The 21212-nt window shown below is 44.2% G+C and overlaps 1 protein-coding gene across 1 annotated transcript in view; it reads right to left on the minus strand.

Moving 5' to 3' along the window:
• Positions 1 to 18371, minus strand: part of WIPF1 (WAS/WASL interacting protein family member 1) — a 33672-nt gene extending 15301 nt beyond the window's left edge. The window contains exons 1-7 of the mRNA XM_077751183.1: positions 18329 to 18371; positions 17608 to 17778; positions 13721 to 13780; positions 11878 to 12143; positions 10776 to 10826; positions 6731 to 6860; positions 504 to 671 (exon numbers count right to left, since the gene is read on the minus strand). Coding sequence (XP_077607309.1) covers positions 504 to 671; positions 6731 to 6860; positions 10776 to 10826; positions 11878 to 12143; positions 13721 to 13780; positions 17608 to 17778; positions 18329 to 18371 — 889 coding nt within the window. The remainder of the gene's footprint in view (positions 1 to 503; positions 672 to 6730; positions 6861 to 10775; positions 10827 to 11877; positions 12144 to 13720; positions 13781 to 17607; positions 17779 to 18328) is intronic.
• Between the last annotated feature and the right edge of the window lie 2841 nt (positions 18372 to 21212).

Consider the following 21212-nt stretch of genomic DNA (forward strand, 5'->3'; position numbering starts at 1 on the left):
TCACTGGCCCTCACCTGCCAGATGTTGTCATGCAAAACACCTTTTTAGATTTAGTGAGATATGTAATTATAGTGCATAGAACATGCTCCACACTGTGCTCAAAAAGAGGCTCACAAGTTATTTACTACACTAGATGGCTGGGTCAGGCTACCTCACAAAGAAAGGTGAATTTGCCAGGTCACCAGGCAGACTTTCCAGGGGTGGCAACTTCCATTTGCTCCTCCTTTTTCTTCCCACTCTAGCTCACCCTTTGGAAAAGTACAAAAAAGTCCAAGTTGCCCCTAGGCCACTGGACAAATACTTAACAGCTCAATGGAGCTGTCTGATTTTGGTTAAAAAAAAAAAAAAAGATGCTAAATAGAGTCTTTTTTTATAAAGCAGTGCTAACATTTCAAGCCATCTACAGTGTTTTAAAGGGCACAGTGCTTAGAGGGGAGGCCGAGTCTCCAAACCACCGAACTCTGCCGCCTCTTATTACTAAGAGAGAAAGAAGGTCTCCTTACCACTCTCCCTGTTGGCTGTGGATCTCAGCTTCGGCATCCCAGCCTGGAACAGTCCTCCCAAACCAGGCGGTCCACCCCCTCCGAAACCGCCGCCGCCGCCTCCGCCACCGCCACCTCCTCCACCACCACCAAAGCCACCACCGCCACCAGCACCAGCTCCTTTAGGCTCTGCAGGAGGAAGAAAACACAATCTCTTCACCATGTATGAAAACATCACCGGAGTACTTCACAGCCTGAGCCCAAGTAAACAATACACAATGAGACTCAAACTGGGAGCTGGCTCAAACTGGGCCTATGGGGGACTACTGGGATTTCATTAAAATGCAGGAGTTTAAGGGCTCCCCCTGCCCCCAGTCAGAAAAGGGGGGGTTGGTTTCTGTTTCACCCCAGGGCAGTCACAGGGCCCCTGTTGGGAGAATCAGTAATACATGATGACTTGCCCCAGACCCCCTCTTGGCTAGCTGCTATGGGAGTTAATATCTGTATCTTGAGATTTGGTAAATAAAAGATTCTTCAAAGAAAGTCCATCTGAAGGGAGGGGGAGATACAATAAAAGGTGAGAAGAAAGGAAACTAAAACTAAAGAGAAGAAAATAAAATACCCCATAACTTTACTCCCTGGAAATGGATGTTATTTCGTATTTTTTCTTGTTAGTACTTACTTTTAAGGACTTGTTAAGAACTTAAAGAGTTGAGGGGCGCCTGGGTGGCTTAGTCCGACTTTGGCTCAGGTCATGATCTCACACTTTTTGAGTTCGAGCCCCACGTTGGGTTCTGTGCTGACAGCTCTGAGCCTGGAGCCTGCTTCAGATTCTGTGTCTCCCTCTCTCTCTGCCTCTCCCCTGCTTGCACTCTGTCTCTCTCTATCTCTCAAAAGTAAATAAGCATTTAAAAAAATTTTTTAAAAAGAGTGGTTAAGTATTTTTCTTGTTAGTACTTATTTCTTGTTACTTATTAGTACAGTTGTTAGTACGTATTTTTTCCTGTTAGTACTTTAATATTTTATGGATTTTTTCTTAAAATTAAGACCAGATTCACTAAAAAGCTTTCAGCCTACTCTTTTCACTTAACACTTTTTTGTTAGCATTTCCTATGTCCTTACGTAATCTTTGAAAACATGTGTTTAAGGGGCTGCATTGCGTTTGAGAACATGAATATATTGTAGTTTATTTGACCATCTATTTATTTGATGGCCTTATGGGTTGATTTCAAATTTTTAATATCATAAAGCCAAACAGGAGGTTTAAACATTAAAAAAAAAAATCCCTGCAATTTAAGATGGTATGAAGATTTTATTTTGCATTTATTTCCCTCAAACTGTGGAAGATTCTGAAATGGGCAAACAACAGCAACAGCAACAAAGAAAAAGGTAAGTATCCTGTTTCCCAGGTCTTGGAGCTATTCTACAACTCTTCTAGTTGTAGAGAACTGATGATAATTGTCCAGAGGAATGTAAATTAGTTGTGTTCAGTGGATTTTGCACCTATTTGTAAATTAATTTCCCCTCTGATCTGCCTAATGCGTGTGGTACTTTGAATTTTCCTTTGAACTGGTAACATTATACTGCTTCCCTCATTAATCAGTGAGTTAAATTAAATATCTGACTTATGTTTATTTTATATCCGTAATGAGAGCCATGATTATACCCTCTTTTAAAAAAAGGATCTCATAACAAAATACGTATGTATGTCTGTTTGTATTTATGAGGTTAAACATTGTTGCAATTTCTATCCCTGGAAAACTTTCTAGAGTCTTTGACAAGTATTATATGAAATCTACATATTAACAGGGTAGAATTGACACTTTTATGACATTTAGACCATTGGGAAATATGGTAGATTCTCCCATGTCTTCTAGTTTATCCAATGAAGATTTACAATTTTCATGATATGGGTCACATACTCTTCTTGTAGGGATACTTTGATACATTTTTCTTTGTTGAAATTGTGAAGAGGGTGCTTTTCCCCTTTTGTAATTGGTTATCACTAGAATCAGAAAATTTCATTTGATATCTAAGAAACCATTTTGCTATATTTTCTAAATTAAAATTTATAAAAAATTTATTATCTTGGATTTTCTAGTAGACATGGTCTACAAATAATAAAGGCTTTGCCTCCTCTTTTCTAATAGCTGTGTATCTTATCTTAGTTCTAGTTTGTTTGAGTAGTAACTGATGACTGGACTTGCATGCAATATAAATTATTAATATTGCTAAACTAAAGGCAACCACAGTTTGATTTTAATGAGCACACTTTTAATGTTTCAAAGTTACATTCTATTCAAACTATTGGTTTGAAATAGGTTTTTTCCCTTCTAAGTATTCACAGTCAGCAAGGATCCTCTGTTTTAGGTTTTTGAGACTTTCTTGGGGGATGCCTAGGTGGCTCAATTGGTTAAGTGGCCAACTCTTGATTGGCTCAGGTCATGATCTCACAGTTCATGGGTTCAAGCCCCATGTCAGGTTCTGTGCAGCACAGAGCCTACTTGGGATTCTCTTTCTGCCCTGTCCTTACACCTCTCAAAATAAATGAATATATTTAAAAACAAAACAAAAACAAAAAACAACTTTCTTATGGCATGGAATTTTATCAAATGCCTATTGAGGATTTACTGAGATGATTAAATAGTTTTCTTTATGTGATATGATGGGTTAATAGGCTTTCTAATATTAAAAATGAGATAATCCCTGATCTTGGTGAATTATTCTTTTAATATACTATTGAATTAGATGTTTTTGGTTTAATTAGTATCCTCTCATCTATGATCATAAGTCTATAGTAGGGTTTCTTTTTTTAAAATTTTTTTTGTTTTACTTACTTCTGAGAGAGAGAGAGAGAGAGAGAGAGAGAGAGAGAGAGGGAGGGAGCATGGGCAGGGAAGGGTCAGAGAGAGAGGGAAACACAGAATGAGAAGCAGGCTCCAGGCTCTGAGCTGACTGTCAGCACAGAGACTGAAATGGGGCTCGAACCCACGAACCGTGAGATCATGACCTGAGCCGAAGTCGGATGCTTAACTGACTGAGCCACCCAGGCACTTGTATAGTAGGGTTTCTTAACCTTGAAACCACTGACACTTTAGGTCAGATAATTTTTTTAAAAATATTTATTTATTTTGAGAGAGAAAGAGAATAGAGGAGGGGCAGAGAGTGAGGGAGAGAGAATCCCAAGCAGCCTCTGTGCTGTCAGCACAGAGCCTGATGCAGGCCTTGACCTAATACAAAATCAAGAGTCGGGCGCTTAACCAGCTGAGTCACTCAGGAGCCCCTCAGATAATTCTTTATGGTGGGTGGCTGTCTTGTTCTCTGTAGAATGTTTACAGCATCCCTGGCCTCTACCCACTAGATGTCAGTAGGAACCCCTCCTTCACCAAGTTGTGACAACTACAAATGCCTCCAATTATGTGGCACTTCCCCTGGGACACTGATATATAGCTTTCCTTTTGTGTTTGCATTGCCTTGGTCAAGTTCGAGGTTAGGGTCATGCTAGTCTCATCACGTCTATCAGAGAGCTTTCCATTTCTTCTTAAGTTTGGGAATAATTTGTATAGCACTTGAATTAGCTGTTTCTTACAATCTGGAAAAATTTACTGATAAAACTGTCTGGCTCGAAACCTTCTGAGAGAGTAAGCAGCTTGATAAGTTTTCAGCTTTTCTCTTGCTCACTGAAGCTTCCTGAGTGAGTTTTGGTAAATTTTAATTTCTTTAAGACTTTAACATGTTTTAGTGTATAAATTCATCATAGCATCCTTAATTTTAGAAAATCTGCTTGAATCTCTTACGAATCTACATTTGAGTCCTTAATTATTCACTTGTGTTTTCTTTTTTTGCTTAGATTGATCAAAAGTCTGTTTAGCTCTGTGTATATTCAAGATGTAGAGCTTTCTGGGAAACCTATGGGAGCTCTGCTGATAGAAGAAATAATCTGATAGTGAACTGACCAGGATTACTTCACCTAACAAATCAAATTACAGTAATAATTTCTAGAAGTGTATGCAAAATTGCTTCCATATAAAAGTATGCATTTTTATTAATTTTAATTATTACCAATAATAACATCCTTGTCATTTAAATATTACTCATTAATTAATGACACATTTTGGAATACTGCATTTACATAGGATGCCTTTACATGGTACCGATCACTCAAAGAGACTGATGTACCATCAGACATCATACATCAGTGTTCTTAACCTGGAACATTTGTGCATCTTCCAGCCAGAGAAGCTAAAGTAGTTGAAGATAAGTAACTGGCTCCAGGTTACTTCATTAGTAATCACATTGCAAGATAAGGCTGAATTAAGTAATATGATGGCGCTTGTCCAGCTCTTGATTTCAGCTCAGGTCATGATTTTATGGTTCGTGAGAATGAGCCCCAACTCAGGCTTGTACTGACAGCATGGAGACTGCTTGGGATTCTCTCTCCCTCTCTCTCTGCCCTTTCCCTGCTTTGTGTGTGCATGCTCTCTCTCTCTCTCTCTCTCTCTCTCTCAAAATAAAAACAAACAAACTTAAAAAAAAGAGTTATATATAACCATGGTCAACATTTTGACATAGGACCCAGGGAGGTTTCAGCTGCAAACAAATAAAAAACTACGGATGGGTTTTGCCACTTGCAAAGAGCCTGTGGAACAATACAGGTGTCCGTTAAGTGCATGGACAACAAGGGCATGCCCTGGGTTGCATCTTGTGTCCACAAAGCAAAGTGCATTCATAAACATCACTCAGCAGCTGGAAAGGAGAACTAATATTTATTTCCACTTAATGGGAGGAGAAGAGGACTGTGAAGAACACAATTAGTTTCCAATAGCGGATTCAGGAATAGGCAAGAGACAGTCCAGTGTCCTTCAACATCAGTGGGGAATTCACATCCACCTCTCTCGAGCCCCGGGCCCCTTCCCATGTGGAGAGAACAACTGAGTTCCGTCCCAAAGGTCGGCAGTCTGTGGAGCTCCTCGGGCCCTATAACCAGGCACCAAGACTCACACAGCCTTGGACCAAGTCTTCCCAGAGCTAAGTGGTGCCGGGTGCCCCTCAAGGAGAACCTTGTGCTACCAATCAAGAGGACTAAGAGATTATAAAATAACCGTATCAGTTTTGTGGGCATTTTGACTAAGCGGTAACTGTGTCAAGTCAAGGGCAAAGCACCCTATTGCTAGTTTTGGAGATGGGTGTTCTCTCCTCTGTGACACATAGCCTGGTAACCGAGCCACATGTAGAAGCCTTTGTCTTGGCCTTCCTCGTTTCCACTTTCTCCCACACGCATGTCCTCACCTAACTCTCGGCCTTCTATCTTCTCTACCCGTTAGGTGCTTTTCCTAGAAATTCCTTCTGAACACTTCTAATCCTCTACTTGGCTAAAATCCTGCATCACCTTCCAATATCTACGAGGCTCCCTCTGGTGATTTTGGAAAGTCAATCTATTTCCTCTGGAGCCCAAACGGGATGTGTGCGTAGGATGTATTTTGGGGCCATCTAGCTGGCAGTGGGGAGGCTCCTGGAACGTGAGGAGACAGTCTTGAGGCCTGGTTATTAACTACCAGTAGATTCTAGTCATGGATACATTTTCCTTCTGCTGCAAATGCTAACAGGAGCCCTGTTTGTTTATACATACTCTGCCTTGTTCTAGAAAGTATCTCAGACTTATGATGGGTAGATAAGCACAACTGTGATCTCATTTCCTCTCTCTCCCAGCTTCTGAAAATTGCGTCTTACACTTGAATGACCTATTCCGGACCACAAAACATCTTTGCACGGTCTCGTCTGATGCTCACGGCGAACCCATGAGAGCAGCAGAACGCGTCTTATCTCCGCTTTACTGCCGAAGACAGGAAGGCTGGGCAACGGTAAGGGACGGACGTGCCGGAGCTCGAACCTATATCCTCCGATTCTAGGGCTCTTTAGAGTCTAGGGCTCCCTCCATATTTCATGCTGCCTTTTGATCTGTGGCGCAAACAGCAATGGGTTAACTTCCAGAAAGCGTTGTGAATAATTCAGAGAATCGCTGCTGTGTGTGTCTTGGACAAAGAATTATTATACTGGCTGCCTGCAGCCTTAGAGGGAACCCAAGCCGGAGCTGTGGCTACAATGAGTGTTACAGTCCCTTATTTTGCTAGCTTTGCAGCTGTTGTTAACCAAAAAAAAAAAAAAAAATCTTTTTGGAAGGGTAAGGTTGAGTTGATGGTTAGGCCATAAATCATGTATCTCCATGGAAAACAGCTTTGTTCACTTACTGTCCAATATCGGTGCACTTCTGTCATTGGTGACTGTCTTCTTCAGCTTCTTCCCTTTGCTGATGTCAGAGAGAAGTGCATTTCTCCCAGCCTGCTCGGACTTATTCAAGGTAGGCTTTTCTGTATTGGCCTAAAAGGAAACCAGGCACACTTGAATTCAATTCTCGAATTAAAACTCACATACTACAACACTCAGTGGGGACAGCTAGAGTACTGGAAGCTTGTTACTGAGGTTCTTGGCAAGAGGCTGTAAATTCTCCAGAAGTTTTAGATCCGATGTCATTCTTTTTAAGACCCAGACATTTGGGAACAGATGCAGCGATAAATTACATTCATTTTTAATGCAGGAAGAGTCAGTCCCTGATAAAAGGCTCTAAAAATTCAGACCACAATCTGGCCATAACCAATGGAGCCGCGGTTGGATGGGAAGAGACGAGAAGGGAATTTTTAAGTCTAAGAGGGTTCTGCTGGATACCATGAGGCTTCATACTCCAGAACGTGCACTGAAGATCAGTTTCTCCTTGGCATTGTTTAGAGCTAACCGGATGCAAGCGGAAAATGGTCTCTAGCAAAAAGGGTCAGTCAGCTGTATGTTTTTTAAATCCACCGAAGTGTTAGAAAATCATCCCCTCTCTCTACATTGCCAAAGACTTTTCTTCCTTTTTAATTTAAGCCAGACCTGAGGTGTAATTTACATGTAGTATAATCACTCTTTTAGGATACAGTTCCACCGGTTTTGACAACCATACACAGTCATGTAAGCACCACCACAATCAAGATATAGAACACGTCCGTGACCCCAAAAAGTTCCCACAAGTCCCTTGCCGGAGGTGTTTTCAATATTCAATGCCTTTGAAAGCTTAGCTCACACAGACTGCAGAGTAGACAGAGGTGGTGGTTTAAAATGTTTAGATATTTTCTCATTTTTCCAGAATTCCTGGGAAAGATCCCTGCTATGAAAGTGAGATCTTTCTCAGGGTTATTTGAGGAATGGGGACACGAGGAGCCCAGCACACAGGGCCTGGAAGTAGGCATGTGCCTGTGTCTGTCACATGTGGAAACTGGCTTGGTCTGGCCTGGCCCCAGGGACAGTTGGCTTACCCAAACCCAAAGGTTCTAGGTTGGCCCTGGCCCTTCTGGAAGGATCTGACTCCAGAAGAGCCAGTGAGGGGCACGGGAGGCAAAGCCAGGGCGATTTTAGTTGGATCCCTCACCCGGCGATTTAGTGTCAGAGTTAGAGGCAGAGGGGAAGCTCAGGAAAACCCCGACGCAGGCTACATGGAATCTCTGTGTTAAGCTGGGAGGGTCCTGAAATCATGTATAGAGTATTGTTTGTTCATAATAACAGCGTTTATCATGTATATAGCTTTTCCTCTGGGCCAGGCACTACTTTTAGAACTTTTATGTGTTTTAATTCATTTGGTCCTCATCAGCCCTGTGAGTCATTATTTCCATTTTACAGACAAGGAAATAGAGCACAGGGAAGTGGAATCAAGTGCTCCAGTCACCCAGCTTATCAGAGGAGGAGGAGGTAGCATTCAAACCCTGGCTGCCTGTCCCCATCGCCTTCCCTGTTAACTCAACAGAAGGGTAAACGTGGGATCTCCAATGCCCCTTTGCTCAGACTGGGGAGATGCTGTTAAAAGGGTACAAACTCACAACTACAGGATGAATAGGTCCCCGGAGATCTGTTGCACAGCCCAGTGATTATAGTTAACAATACCACATTGTAAGCTTCAAACTCGTTAAGAGACTACATCTTAAAACATTTTTGCCAGAAAAAAGGAATGATAATTACGTGATGTGAAAGAGGGGTCAGCAAAAGCTAAGGTTGCAATTACATTGTGATACATAACTGTAGCAAATCAACACCTTGTGTAACTTAAACTTACACAGTGTTCCATGCCAATTGTATCTCGGTTAAAGAAAATAACAGCAGTCCCTTCCCCACCTGCCTCCAATACTCCCCTGAAGCAAGCCTGTTAACAGCCGTTCTCAGCTCTGTTCCAGACATGCTCTTCACATGCACAGTTCGCTTGTGCTAAGAGTCACCTTCTGAAACAGTTCCTCTGAAACTGTTTTTTTTTTTTTTTTTCCAACTTAACAACACATCTTGGACATCTTGGAAAGAACTTTTATTTATTAGAAAAAAAAATTTTTTTGAGAGAGAGAGGGAGAGAGAGAAAGCAATGAGCAGAGGAGGGACAGAGAGAGAGGGAGACACGGAATCTGAAAGCAGGCTCCAGGCTCTGAGCTGTCAGAAGAGCCCGATGCGGGGTTCGAACCACGAACCGTGTGATCATGACCTGAGCCGAAGTCAGACGCTTACCTGACTGAGCCACCCAGGTGCCCCTTGGAAAGAACTTTTAAAATTGCCTACTGTCTTCATTTTAAGGATGAAAAAAAAATCTGAGGCCTAGAGAGGTTAAGCACTGGCTGTCTTACCAGCTTGGGGTCAGCAATTTTCACCAGCCTCCTGTTATGCCTCCAATTTTATTTTGGTGCCTGACCTCCTCTCAGGGGGCAGTCCCACTGACCCACTATCCCACTAGACAGTGCCCTATGATGGTCACCAACCCCCCTTTCCCTTTGCTCATCTCTATATCCGATTTCTCTAGGATCTTGCTTTCAGTCACAGAATAATGGATGGAAATGAGTTGACAGGACAAATTTCAGTCACTCGGGTACAACTTGTATGACTAGTGTATCTTCTCAGCTACCTGTATTGTTCATTTAATATCTTGCATTAAGTCGGTCCACTATACTATTTATTATACTATTTTTCAGTGAATATTTTCTTTTAAATTAACTTGCTTTTAAATCCTCAGTTTGTGTGCTAGTTATAATTTTTAGAACATGCATTAAAATCAATACATGAGCACTAAAATAAAATAAATAATTAATCCACGTACTTACCCAGCTGGCGGTATAAAACCATGCTTTGGGGGAAATACAGATAAACAAATCCTGCTACGTTCGTGAGATCAGAACTTCTCAAACTTCTCAGTGAAGGACCAGTTAAAAAACTTTTTTTTCCCCAACGCATCTTGGACTGATACTTTTGTAACAATTAATTTGTAGAAAAATGAATTGGTTAAAAAGAGAGACACACAACAGACATAACACTGTTGTCAAATTGCTGTGTATCTTCACGCTGACTCTCATTTCTGTACCTGCCCAGCAGCCTGAGGACCACAAGCCAATTAATGGTCCTTTCTTACAACCCGGTTCCAACTTCAGATGGGCTACATAAATGTGTCCTGGGGAAGCCTGGGCAGAGACTTTTCCTCTCTGAGCCTCAGTTTCCCCAAGTGAGAAATGAAGGACCCAGCACTGTGAGGCTCCTCAGTAGAGAAGCCTCACAAGGAGAGGGAGTTAATGGGGCAACGGGGTGTCTGGGGACCTTTCTGTAGCACCACGTGCAGGGCTGTGGGTTTCCGGTGAGAGGATGCACTCACTTCTGATGACAGGTCTGCCAAGAGACCAGGGGAGCCCAGTGAAGAAATTCCATTGGAAAGTGGACATTTAAATGCAAGGAGAGATTTAAAGAAGGATGTGAGTGTGGGGGAAGTGCAGATGAGGGGTGGTGGACAATATTTGCAAAAAATACAGAGTGGGAATAAAGGGGGAAAGGCAGAGAAAAAGAAAAGAGTGAGTGTGCCAGAAGCTTTAACAGACGCATCCCATACAGACAGACCTGGGTTTCTGGACTGTCCTGTCCAGAATTTAAAGGCTAAAAGTTGAGTCCACTTGAATGGAAACCGTGCACGCCAGGCAGAACCCCTGTGAACACCTCTCGGTCTGGTGTGTGGGAAGGAAATGGAATGAATGCACATTCCACACGTGTACTTGGCATTGCCTAGGACCTTTGACAACCAACGTTACAGGGTCTCAGGGCCTGGCCCACTCTGGACTGGTAAAACCTGCCGTGCAGTATTTAGGCCAGAGTGCGAATACGTTGAAAACAAATACATGTGTGCCAGGTTTGACTTCCTCTGGCCTGCTCTGGCCACCAGTGATGGATGGATGGCGATGAGCTACTCACCAGAGCAAACGTCGGTGGGGGCGGGGGTGCAGGAGGGGGAGGGACGGNAATCTGTAAAAACAAAACAAAAAGGAACAAAACATGGTCATGTATTAGACTTTTTATTTATTATTATTATTTTTTATTTTAGAGAGCAAGCAGGAGAGAGGAGCAGACGGAGAGACAAAGATTTTTTAAAATATTTTTTTAGATGTTGATTCATTTTTGAGAGAGAGAGAGAAAGACAGATTGTGGGTGGGAGAGGGACAGAGAGAGAGGGAGACACAGAATCCGGAGCTGGCTCCAGGCTCCCAGCTGTCAGCACAGAGCCCGTCTGATGTGGGGCTTGAACTCATGGACCGTGAGATCATGACCTGAGCAGAAGTCAGACACTTAACCAACAGAGCCACCCAGGCACCCTGAGAATTTTCTTTTAATGTTTTATTTATTTTTGAGCGAGAGTGTGCAAGCGGGGGTGGGGGGGGCAGAGAGACAGGGACAGAGGATATGAAGTGGGCTCCTTGCTGACAGGAGTAAGCCTGATGCGGGGCTTGAACTCATGAACTGTGAAATCATGACCTGAGCTAAAGTCATCTGTTCAACTGGCTGAGCCACCCAGGTGCCCCCAGAGAGAGAATTTTAAGCAGGTTCCACACTCAGTGCAGAGCCCGATGCAGGACTTGATCCCAGGACACTGGGATCGTGACCTGAGCTGAAATCAAGACTCGTAAGCTCAACGGACAGAGCCACTCAGGCTCCCCTAGACTTTTTAGTAATACTCTGTCCTAATCTTCCTTCCCTCCTTCCCACCACCACAGTGACAGCTATTCACACAGGCCAACGTTTATAAGGGGTGGAATTGCCTTTACAACATTGCTAAGATGTTACCCTTCTGGGGGAAGGATCCCAGCAGGGGAGGTTTCTGAGCCAAGATGCCTAAAGACACTGGCAGCAGCACTGGTACCGCACAGCGCTCAAATCCTCCACCCGCCAGAGCCGGTGGGGGGAATGACACCCGGAGGGACCCGGGCCTGGGGCCTGAGTCAGCTGGAAGGTGACCTTAAATCTGCTAGAAATGCATCCCCGGCAAATCTGATGTTCAAGCGGTCCCTCGTCCCCACACATTCCCACGACGACGACATCCTATTTGGCTCTCCCGCTCCTGCCCACTGGCATCCGCCGCTTTTCTCCTTGCGGATGCCTGGCGTTCGCCTGGGTCCGGGCACAGCACACACTGTAGGGACGCAAACACCAATCCTTTTCTGGTCTTGCCCACCAAGGCCTTACAGTCTTCCAAGAAAGAAGACAGGGATAAAGTAAAGCAGGCGGGGAAGATGGGCAAGGCGGCTGGATTCCTATCTTTGTGCTCCCTGGCATTCCTTATGGGATCTAAGTTTTTAAAAAGAAGGGAAAAAAGAGTCCAGGTCCAAAACTCTGAGTCCCAGGCTGCTGACTAGAAGTACACTTCCTTAGAAAAGCTTCGCGCGTGGTGTGCCGGCTCCGGGAACAGGAGGAAAGCCAGGCTCTGCGGGGTGTGGGAGAGTGCAGGGGAAACCTGGCCAGTGGCAGCGGGAAGGGGAAGCCTGGCAAACATCAGGGGCTGAAGAGAGTTTCCCAGGAGCTCCCCGGCCACAGACCCACCTCCCTTCCCTGCCTCCCCACCCCCCCTTCAGAGTCCCATCCCAGAGTCTCATCCAAAGCCCCAGATCCCAGCACACAGGGCCGGCCTCACCCACCTTCTCACCCTTAAGTAATCCCAGCTCCTCCCACCCAGTCCTTGCTACTCAAGTGCGGTCCTGGGCCCTCAGCAAGGGCACCATCACCCCGAGCTGTTGGAAATGAAGAATCTCAGTCCCTCTCCCCACCACTGAATTTGTTTCAGCATTTTAGCAAGATGCCGAGGTGATTCATATGCACTAAAATTTGAGATGCCTGTTGGAGAATCTGAGCCTTAAACCAGGGGGCAGCCTGGGGCACTCACCACCTGAACTACACGGAACAGGTGTCGTGAATTTCAAACACTAGAATTGTCTTCCTTTGTTCCCAATGTCTCTCTCTCTCTCTCTCTCTCTCTCTCTCTTTAATGTTTATTCAATTTGAGACGGAGCGTAAACATGGGAGGAGCAAAGAGAGGAGAGAGAATCCTAGGCAGGCTTCATGCTGTCAGCACAGAACCCGACGTGGGGCTCGAACTCACAAACTGTGAGATCATGACCTGAGCCGAGATCAAGAGTAAGATGCTTAACCGACTGAGTCACCCAGGTGCTTTTATTCTCAATGTCTCTTCACTGAAGAACACAATTTTTTGTTTTTAGAATTTAAAAAAATTAATTCAGGTCAGCCACTAAAAGTTATTGTGGAAAACTTACTCCCTGAAACAAAGACTTTCTCATCGCTAGATGGCTTGTTTTCTGTGAACACAGAGGGAATGCAAGGGCTAAGAGGACATAGCTGCCCCGACTTGTCAGAGCTGCTGGATGGCGGGCACGAAGGCAATTTGGAACGGTTCCGTTCCAGGCGGACCACTGAGAAAGTGAATTTTTAAAACCTCCACGGCAGCAACAACAGCTGTCATTTATTGACAATTAGTTGGATCGAAGGCACTTACAGCATCTCTAACTTTTACAGTGGCATTGCCAACTGGCGTCATTCCGCTCATCTTCCAGAGAATGCAGAGACTCAGGGAATCTAAGGAACTCACTAAGACAGAAATTCATTAGGATCAAATCCTTTCAATCCCTGCTGTTTTTAGATAAGCATTTTTAGGCAGGTAAAGGGCTACCACCTGTATACTAGGTCAGACTCTGTTTTCCAATAAGAGACTGGCTCAGACAGATTCTTTTAAAACGTGTTCCTTAAACGGGCCGTTTCTGTGTGACACCAGTCAGTCACGTGTGGGTCCAAGCGGGCAGTGTAAGCGGTGCTGGGCGCCCATGCTATGAAGCCTGTACTGGGGTGGGAGTCACCTTCCAAGGCCTCAATGTCACACGTGTCGTAGGACCAGGAGGAAGGATGGGGATCGGAAACTGGATTCAGGCACAACGTACTGTGAAAGATGCTGCAGCCACCGTTCTGGTATTAACAGAGCTAGAGGAAGCAGATTACCAAGGAGAGGGGTGGCCAGGTCCGCCCGGGAGGTCCCCGAGATGCTGTCCATGGAACAGAATTAATTTCTTTTAAAGAATCACTTCAGCGTTTAAGTAACTTTCATCACAGGGAGAAAAGCTAGACTCTTCTAAAATGTTCCCATTGTGTGTTGAATTTTAGGTGCACAAAGAAAACTACAGGGAGAGAAAAGCCTTGTTTTGTTTTCACACGCAGTATTACGGGTTGAACTGTGTGCCACCCAAATTCACGTACTGAAGCCCTAACCGAACTTCCAGTAGCTCAGAATGTAACCGTGGTTGGAGATAGGGCCTTTAAAGAAGGGATGAAGTTAGAATGGGACCATCAGGGAGGGCCCTAGCCCGCTCTGACGGGGTTCTTAGAAGAAGAGGAGGGGACACACGGGATGTGTGAGCACAGGGACGTGGCGGGTGAGGACACAGGGAGAAGGCAGCCAGCGGCAAGCCTGGAGGAATCACACCTGCAAAGCCTTGAGGTTGGACGTCAAGCCTGTAGGACTGCGAGACGATAAAATTCTGCTGTGTAAGCCACCCAATCTGTGTTGTTGTTGCCGTTGTCACAGTGCCCTAGCAAACTAATAAATGCAGATTTAAGAATGCATGAGTGTCTGTTATCCATTGTAGCTGTTCTAAGACAATGACTGTTGAATAAAATATTCACCAACTGATTTCTCACCCAAGATATCTCTGGATTGTCATACACTGAAGAAATTACAGATCAACCTGAACTCTGGGATATGTGACTCAATGCCAAAGTTTTATTTAATACTGAATGGATCATTCAAAAAGCATCAAATTTTAGTTGGAAAAGCCACTGGAGTGAGGGCAAGGATCTACCAATAAACCCTTTATAAGAGAATTGGCACCATGGGCTAAGAGAAAAGAGCAGAGTATTTTGAATAAGTGGCTTATTATTCAAAATAAGAATTCATTAACTGGTTCTTCTCTGTTGCCCCCACCCCCCACTATCAATATTTAGGAATTCTGGAATTTCCTAGATCTGTGAAAGAAATGGTTGGTTTTGTTGGTTTTACTGTAACTTTATTAGGTCGACATCATGGTTGAACGCATATCAGACAGCATCATACACCGACCCTTGACCAACCAGAGCATCGTGTGGTCCAGAGATATTTGCTAAAGATGTAACATTAGTTATGACAGACACCTTGGGAGAAAGAGTGACCTGTTCATTCCCCTTTCCATCCTACCGTGGACATATTCTCTCCAGTGGCACGGCCAGCCAAAGGCTCAACCACAGCCCACACAGTTCAGTCCGACTGGCCCCAGGAAACTTGGGGTTTCCTCTTCAGTCTTTCATCCAAGAACACACAATTATCTCTGAATGTAAAATGGTCAAGATCAAGAGAATTGGCTGTTATTTAAGTAAATGGTTTCTTAGTTTCTTATAGCCAACTTTAAGGTCATTCTAGATCCTACCATGTGAGGCCCACATTACAGAATGCCTCGAGGAGGGGAAAGGTTTCCAATGCTGTCCAGTGAAAACACCTGATAATCCTCAGAACGCTGGCCTCGGTCCTGAGTCGGGGAGTGAATCAGCCAAGTTCGATTAGGGTGGAGAAAAGTGGGTTTGTCCAGTTATGTTTTCTCACCATTTTGGATTATTCAAAAGTATAAAGCATTTGCTATAAATGTATCTTGCCAATGGTCACCCTTAAATACTATCTATCCTAAAACGAATGAGAGAAAAGTAAACTTTTCTTATTTTTGCAAAAACTTGGAATCAGTAGAAGAGTATTTTATCTGCTCTGTGTGTGTGTGTTGGGGGGGGGGGGGGGNAATGTTCTCTTGCTCTGTTACTTTCTATTCTGTGTCTTATTTTTATTCAGATACATTGATGTTTTACTTTATATATAATGTTCTCAACTCACTTTTCTGTATGTGTTTCTCACATACTCTTGGCTTCTTCAGGTTAGATGAAAATTCAAATAAATCCCTCAAAATGTCACCCCAGAATTAATACCTTGTAAATAAAGAAGCCCTTCAAGGCCTCAAACTCATAATAGAAGATTCCAAGGTTCAGCACCTCAGTAAGCCCCATCCTAGTCCCCGTACCACCTCTATTTTACCTGTGAGAAAACCCAAAGTGTGAGAACGGAGGCTCGATCAGAACCTCTGAGCCATAAACAAGACTGTTAGCCCTTGCCACCCCGTTGTTCCTAATCCTCATACTTTATTGATCTCCATCCCCACTGAAAGCAAATTTTCAGTCATCGATGTGTGTATGCCTTCTCCAGCAACTCAGAGGACAAGGCCTGCCAGTATCTGTGTGCCCTTCACTTGGGAAGGAAGAGAATACCCCCGGACACTAACGTCCTAGGCTTTTACTGAGAATCCTTCCTGAAAACCTTAAAAGCAGACTCAGATGACAAAAACATTTTCGGGAGGCTCCGCCTTGTTACAATATGTAGATGACTTGCTTCTCCGCTCCTCCCAAGCCTCATCACGGGAGGACAGCAGCTACCTGTTAAAACTTTTAGCCTCAGAGGGACAGAAAGTCTCCAAGCCAACATTATAGTCTGCTCAAACTTAGGTTCGATATTTAGGGCACCTGAGCTCAAAAAAGGGCCACATTCAGATTCAGATAGGCTGAGTGGTATCCTCAACATCCCCCAACCTAAACTAAGCACGATTATAAGGTTTTCTCAGGCTAGGGGGCTACTCTTGAAATTGGATTCCAAATTTCTCTCCTATGGCCCAACCCTTATATGTTTTACTGAAAAACAACAAACTGTGGGGCGCCCTGAGGGCTCAGTTGGTTAAGCATCGGACTCTTGATTTTGGCTCAGGTCATGATCACACAGTTCATGGGATCAGGCCCCTTACTCATGTCTCTGCACTGATAGTGCAGAGCCTGCTTGGGATTCTGGGATTCTCTCTCTCCCTCTCTCTCTGGCTCTCCCTCCGCNAATCTGACCCTATTATTTGGGAAGGTCAGGATAACACCGACTTGGGGACCTTAAGGAAAAGCTTAATAAAGCTTCTTGCCCTCAGACATCAGGGAGGTTCCTTTTTTCTCCTTTTTGTGAGAGGGAAGAGAATGCCCTTAGAGCACCTGCCCAAAAATATGGACCCCATCATCAACCCATAGGGCATTATTATAGCCAACAGCTGGCCCCTCAGGCATGAAGATACCCCCCTTTTCTCAGAGCCATCCCTGCCACTCTGTCTACTTGGTTGAGACCACTGAAGAAGCAATCATGGGACGCCCTCTAACCACCTTTGTGTCCCATGCAGTAGAGGCCCTTCAGAATTCTCACCACACAACACCTTTCAACCAGTTGCCTTATCTCCTGTGAAATCCCCCACTAACTGCTCATCATGGAACTCTTTCTTGTTGCAATGTCCTTAACCATGCCATTCTTCTCACCCTCTTCACTGACGGAACCTCTCACAACCGTGTGAGGCTGACACGGCACCTTTGGACTCCCCACGATAATTTACAGAAAACTTCTCAAACCAATGCAGATCTTCCATGGTTTACGGATGGGTCTTATTCAAGGGATGAAAATGGTAAATATGCTGGGCACACTATTAAAACGCTTTTCAAAAGAGTTCCTTTACGTTTAGCCCAAAAGGCTAAATGATAGGCTCTTATTCAGTCTCGAACCTCAGCCAAAGACAAGCTCACAAACATCTACACGGACAGTCAGTCTGCCTGTGGGGCAGCCCATGACTGGGATGCTATGGAAACAGCAAGGTTTCCTTACCTCTGATGGGAACAAACTTAACAATTTTATTAGATGCCATACTTTTGCCAGCTGCCCAGCTAGTATTAAGGTCCGTGGGCATTCCAGACTTGACTCCCTGGAGGCTGAAAGAGACCACCTTGCCGATGTTTCTGCTAAAAATACCGGTCTTCAGCGAACGAACAAGCAAATCTGTGTCATGGTCCAAAAGGATGTTCCTCCAAAAGAAAATCCCCAAAACTTGACAAGAGATGCCCAACAACTGGCCCCAGAGAGGAAAATACAATGTTGGAAATCTAATAATTGTTGGTTGAGTAGAAAGAGAATTCTGGCTTGAACCAAATAAAACAACGCAGTCCTGATACAGATTCTCAACTTCCCATTACTAACCGCGGTACAGGCATGAAATCATTGGTCTGCTGGTAAGATGACAGCCTTTACGAAACAATATTGGTGCGGAAACATTAACAAGGCTCCAAAACGTGCCCACCTGGCTTGCCCTACCTCCTGTGTACAGTACAAGCTGGGGAAACACATCCATGCTGCTCCTGGGCATTTTAAATTGCCCGATGGACCTTCAGAGGTTTGGCAAATGGGTTTTATTCAGCTTCTCCCATCTCATGGATAAAAATATGTTTTAGTCAGGGTCTGTATGTCTTCTCACTGGACTGGAAGCTTTCCCTTACAGACAGGCTGTGGCCTCTTTTGTGGCTAAAGTCCTATTAGGAAAGATTACCCCCACCTGGGGAGTCCCTCTCGAGCTTCACAGTGACGCAGGGACTCATGTCGCCCACCGAGCGCTTCAACAGGTCTGTGCTGTGTGCCTGGTTCTATAGCACTTCCCCGGGGCCTACCACCTCCAATCCTCAGGGCTTGGCCAACACACTAACAGGATTACTAAGACGCGATTGGCAAAATTTGTAGAGACCTTTCAAATCACCTGGCCAAAAGCATTGCTGTTGGTCCTTCTAAATCTCAGATCCAAGCCTTTGAGACTCTTAAGCTCTCATCCTTTGAGAATGTCACAGGGGGCCTGATGCACCTGGCTCCCACCTCTTTTGACAGCTGATACAAGGAGATATACTCCAACATCGTAAAGGCTTACTTGCTTCTGTTGAAAAGGACCGTGCTTCCATAGTACAATGTTTACACTGCATGCTCCCAGGAGGCGAAGACCTTAAATACCTTACAACCCGGGGACTTCACCTGTTGGAAAAGACACCTCCAAAAGGTGTCTTCAACCTCACTGGAAGGCCCCTACTAAGTACTGTTTAACCAACCCCGTGTCACCAAACTTCCAGGAATAGACTCCTAGATTCACATGTCACATCTATAGGTACCAAACCCTGACTGGAGCTGCACACCAATTGGTGGCTTGAAAGTAAAGATTTTGAGGCACGGAAGTGGAGAACAGCCTTCCTAAGAAGACTGGATCAGGCCTGTAGGTTAGAATAGTATACTCATACACCCTTGTTCCCTGCCTCAATTTAACCAAATCTTTGGTTGGAGAAATGAGCTCTCTTGTATATATACATACAGTAAAACCTTGGATGGTGAGTAACCTATTCTGTGAGTGGTCTGCAAGGTGAGCAATCATTTCTAATACATTTTAACTTGATAAACGAGCGATGTCTTGCAATATGAGTAGTACGTGATGCCGAGTGTCATGTGATCACAACTGAGCCAATGGTTCTTCTCTCTCTCTCTCCCTCGAGCTGTGGGATTGTGGGTGGTGGTCTCCCATGCTCAGACACTTGGGGTCAGGCTGCGGTGTTTGGCAATCAGTGATTTTTCAGAACATTGGAAGGTACCCACAACTGGCATTGGTATTATTTTTTGTCACTTCAGAGCACCTATGGACAGTACTTTGCTTTTCCACACAAGAGTAAGCTTAGGAATGCTTTGCTTCACTCTAGGTCAGGCTGCCTGCAGACAGAGACCCTTTCCTCTGCTGCCTGATTGCCTGTTACATTAAATACACTATATGACAAATGTTTATTAATACTGTACTGTGGTCAACATCCGAGGGTGTACCATAAACCCCATGCAGGAAAAGATTCCATTGAGCCAATGGATAGCAGTGGATAGCAGTGATAGTGAAAGTCGTCCTACACAATAACCTTCCTCTTGACTCCCTCACACCAGCCATGAAGGTTTTCAAAGTTAAGTATGTGTTAATTTGTTTATTTTTCTTTATATTTTACATGTTCTTTATTATTTTATATTATATTACAGTATTGTAATCATTTTCATATGAATATTTTTGGGTTGTGGAACGAACCATCTGAGTTTCCATAATTTCATATGGGGAAATTCGCTTTGATATACAAGTGCTTTGGATTACAAGCATGTTTCCGGAATGAATTATGGTCGCAAACCAAGGTTTAATGTATATACATACATATATGAAAGACACTGCGGACAGCCAGAGTAAGTCATACCACTTGTAAGCTGGCTGTCATACATACCCATATGTTTAGGAAGACTTTCAATATGTGATAACATGGTATTTGAGTCTTGGATGAATGATGCTAATGCCTCCACACTGATAGATGAGTCCATAAACATCAATACTTATGAGGGAGCCCTATGTGCAGTCCTGGCTGTATTCACCACTCTCTTTTCTCCTCATAGCAAAAGAGCAGCTTTCCAACGGTCCACCTCACTAAACCTTCGTGGCTGCATTAAACGAGAACTCCTAGAGGCACCTGGGTGGCTCTGTCGGTTAAGCATCCAACTCTTGGTTTTGGCTCAGGTTATGATCTCACGGTTTGTGAGTTCAAGCCCCTCATTGGGCCTGACAGTGACAGTGCAGAGCCTGCTTGGGATTCTCTCTCTCCCTCTCTCTCTGGCCCCTCCCCTGTTCACTCTCTCTGTCTCTCTTTCAAAATAAATAAATAAACTTAAAAAGATTAAAAAAAAAAAATGGGAACTCCTAAGAGGCATGTACGATTTGGATTTGTCTCCATAGAGACAGTCTTCACCCTTCAGTCGAGTAAGTGCTAATGAATGCTTGATGAGACATCTCTCCAAAACACCAGCAGAGCTGCCCGGTTCCACAGTCAAAGCAGGGGCGGCCCAACAATGATCATGTAACTCACTGGCTAAGGTAGTTTTGGATAATCACATAGCCTTCGATTACCGACTTGGTGAGCAAAGAGGCATTTTTGTGTGATAACAAACACCATCTGCCGCACATGGATAAACTACTCTGGGCACGCAGAAACCCAATTGGACAAAATTAGGGAATACGCACATTGGTTACAACAAGCTTTGTCTAATTCTCCATGGTTTTTTTTTTTTTTAATGTTTTATGTATTTCTGAGAGAGAGAGAGAGAGACAGCATGAGCAGAGGAGGGTCAGAGAGAGGGAGATACAGAATCTGAAGCAGGCTCCAGGGTCTGAGCTGTCAGCACAGAGTCCGATGTGGGGCTTGAACCCATGAACTCTGAGATCATGACCTGAGCTGAAGTCGGACACTCAACTGGCAGAGCCACCCAGGAGACCCTTCATGGTTTTTTGATTTGTTCAGTTGGCTACCTTCAGGCCCAGGGTCAGCGTGCAGCCTCATACAACTTGGAATTGTCACATTGCTTTTGTGTTTTGTATAATTACTTTGAAGTTC

This window comes from Crocuta crocuta, unplaced genomic scaffold (genome assembly GCF_008692635.1).
Source record: "Crocuta crocuta isolate KB4526 unplaced genomic scaffold, BGI_CrCroc_1.0 scaffold219, whole genome shotgun sequence".
Classification (NCBI taxonomy): Eukaryota; Metazoa; Chordata; class Mammalia; order Carnivora; family Hyaenidae; genus Crocuta; species Crocuta crocuta.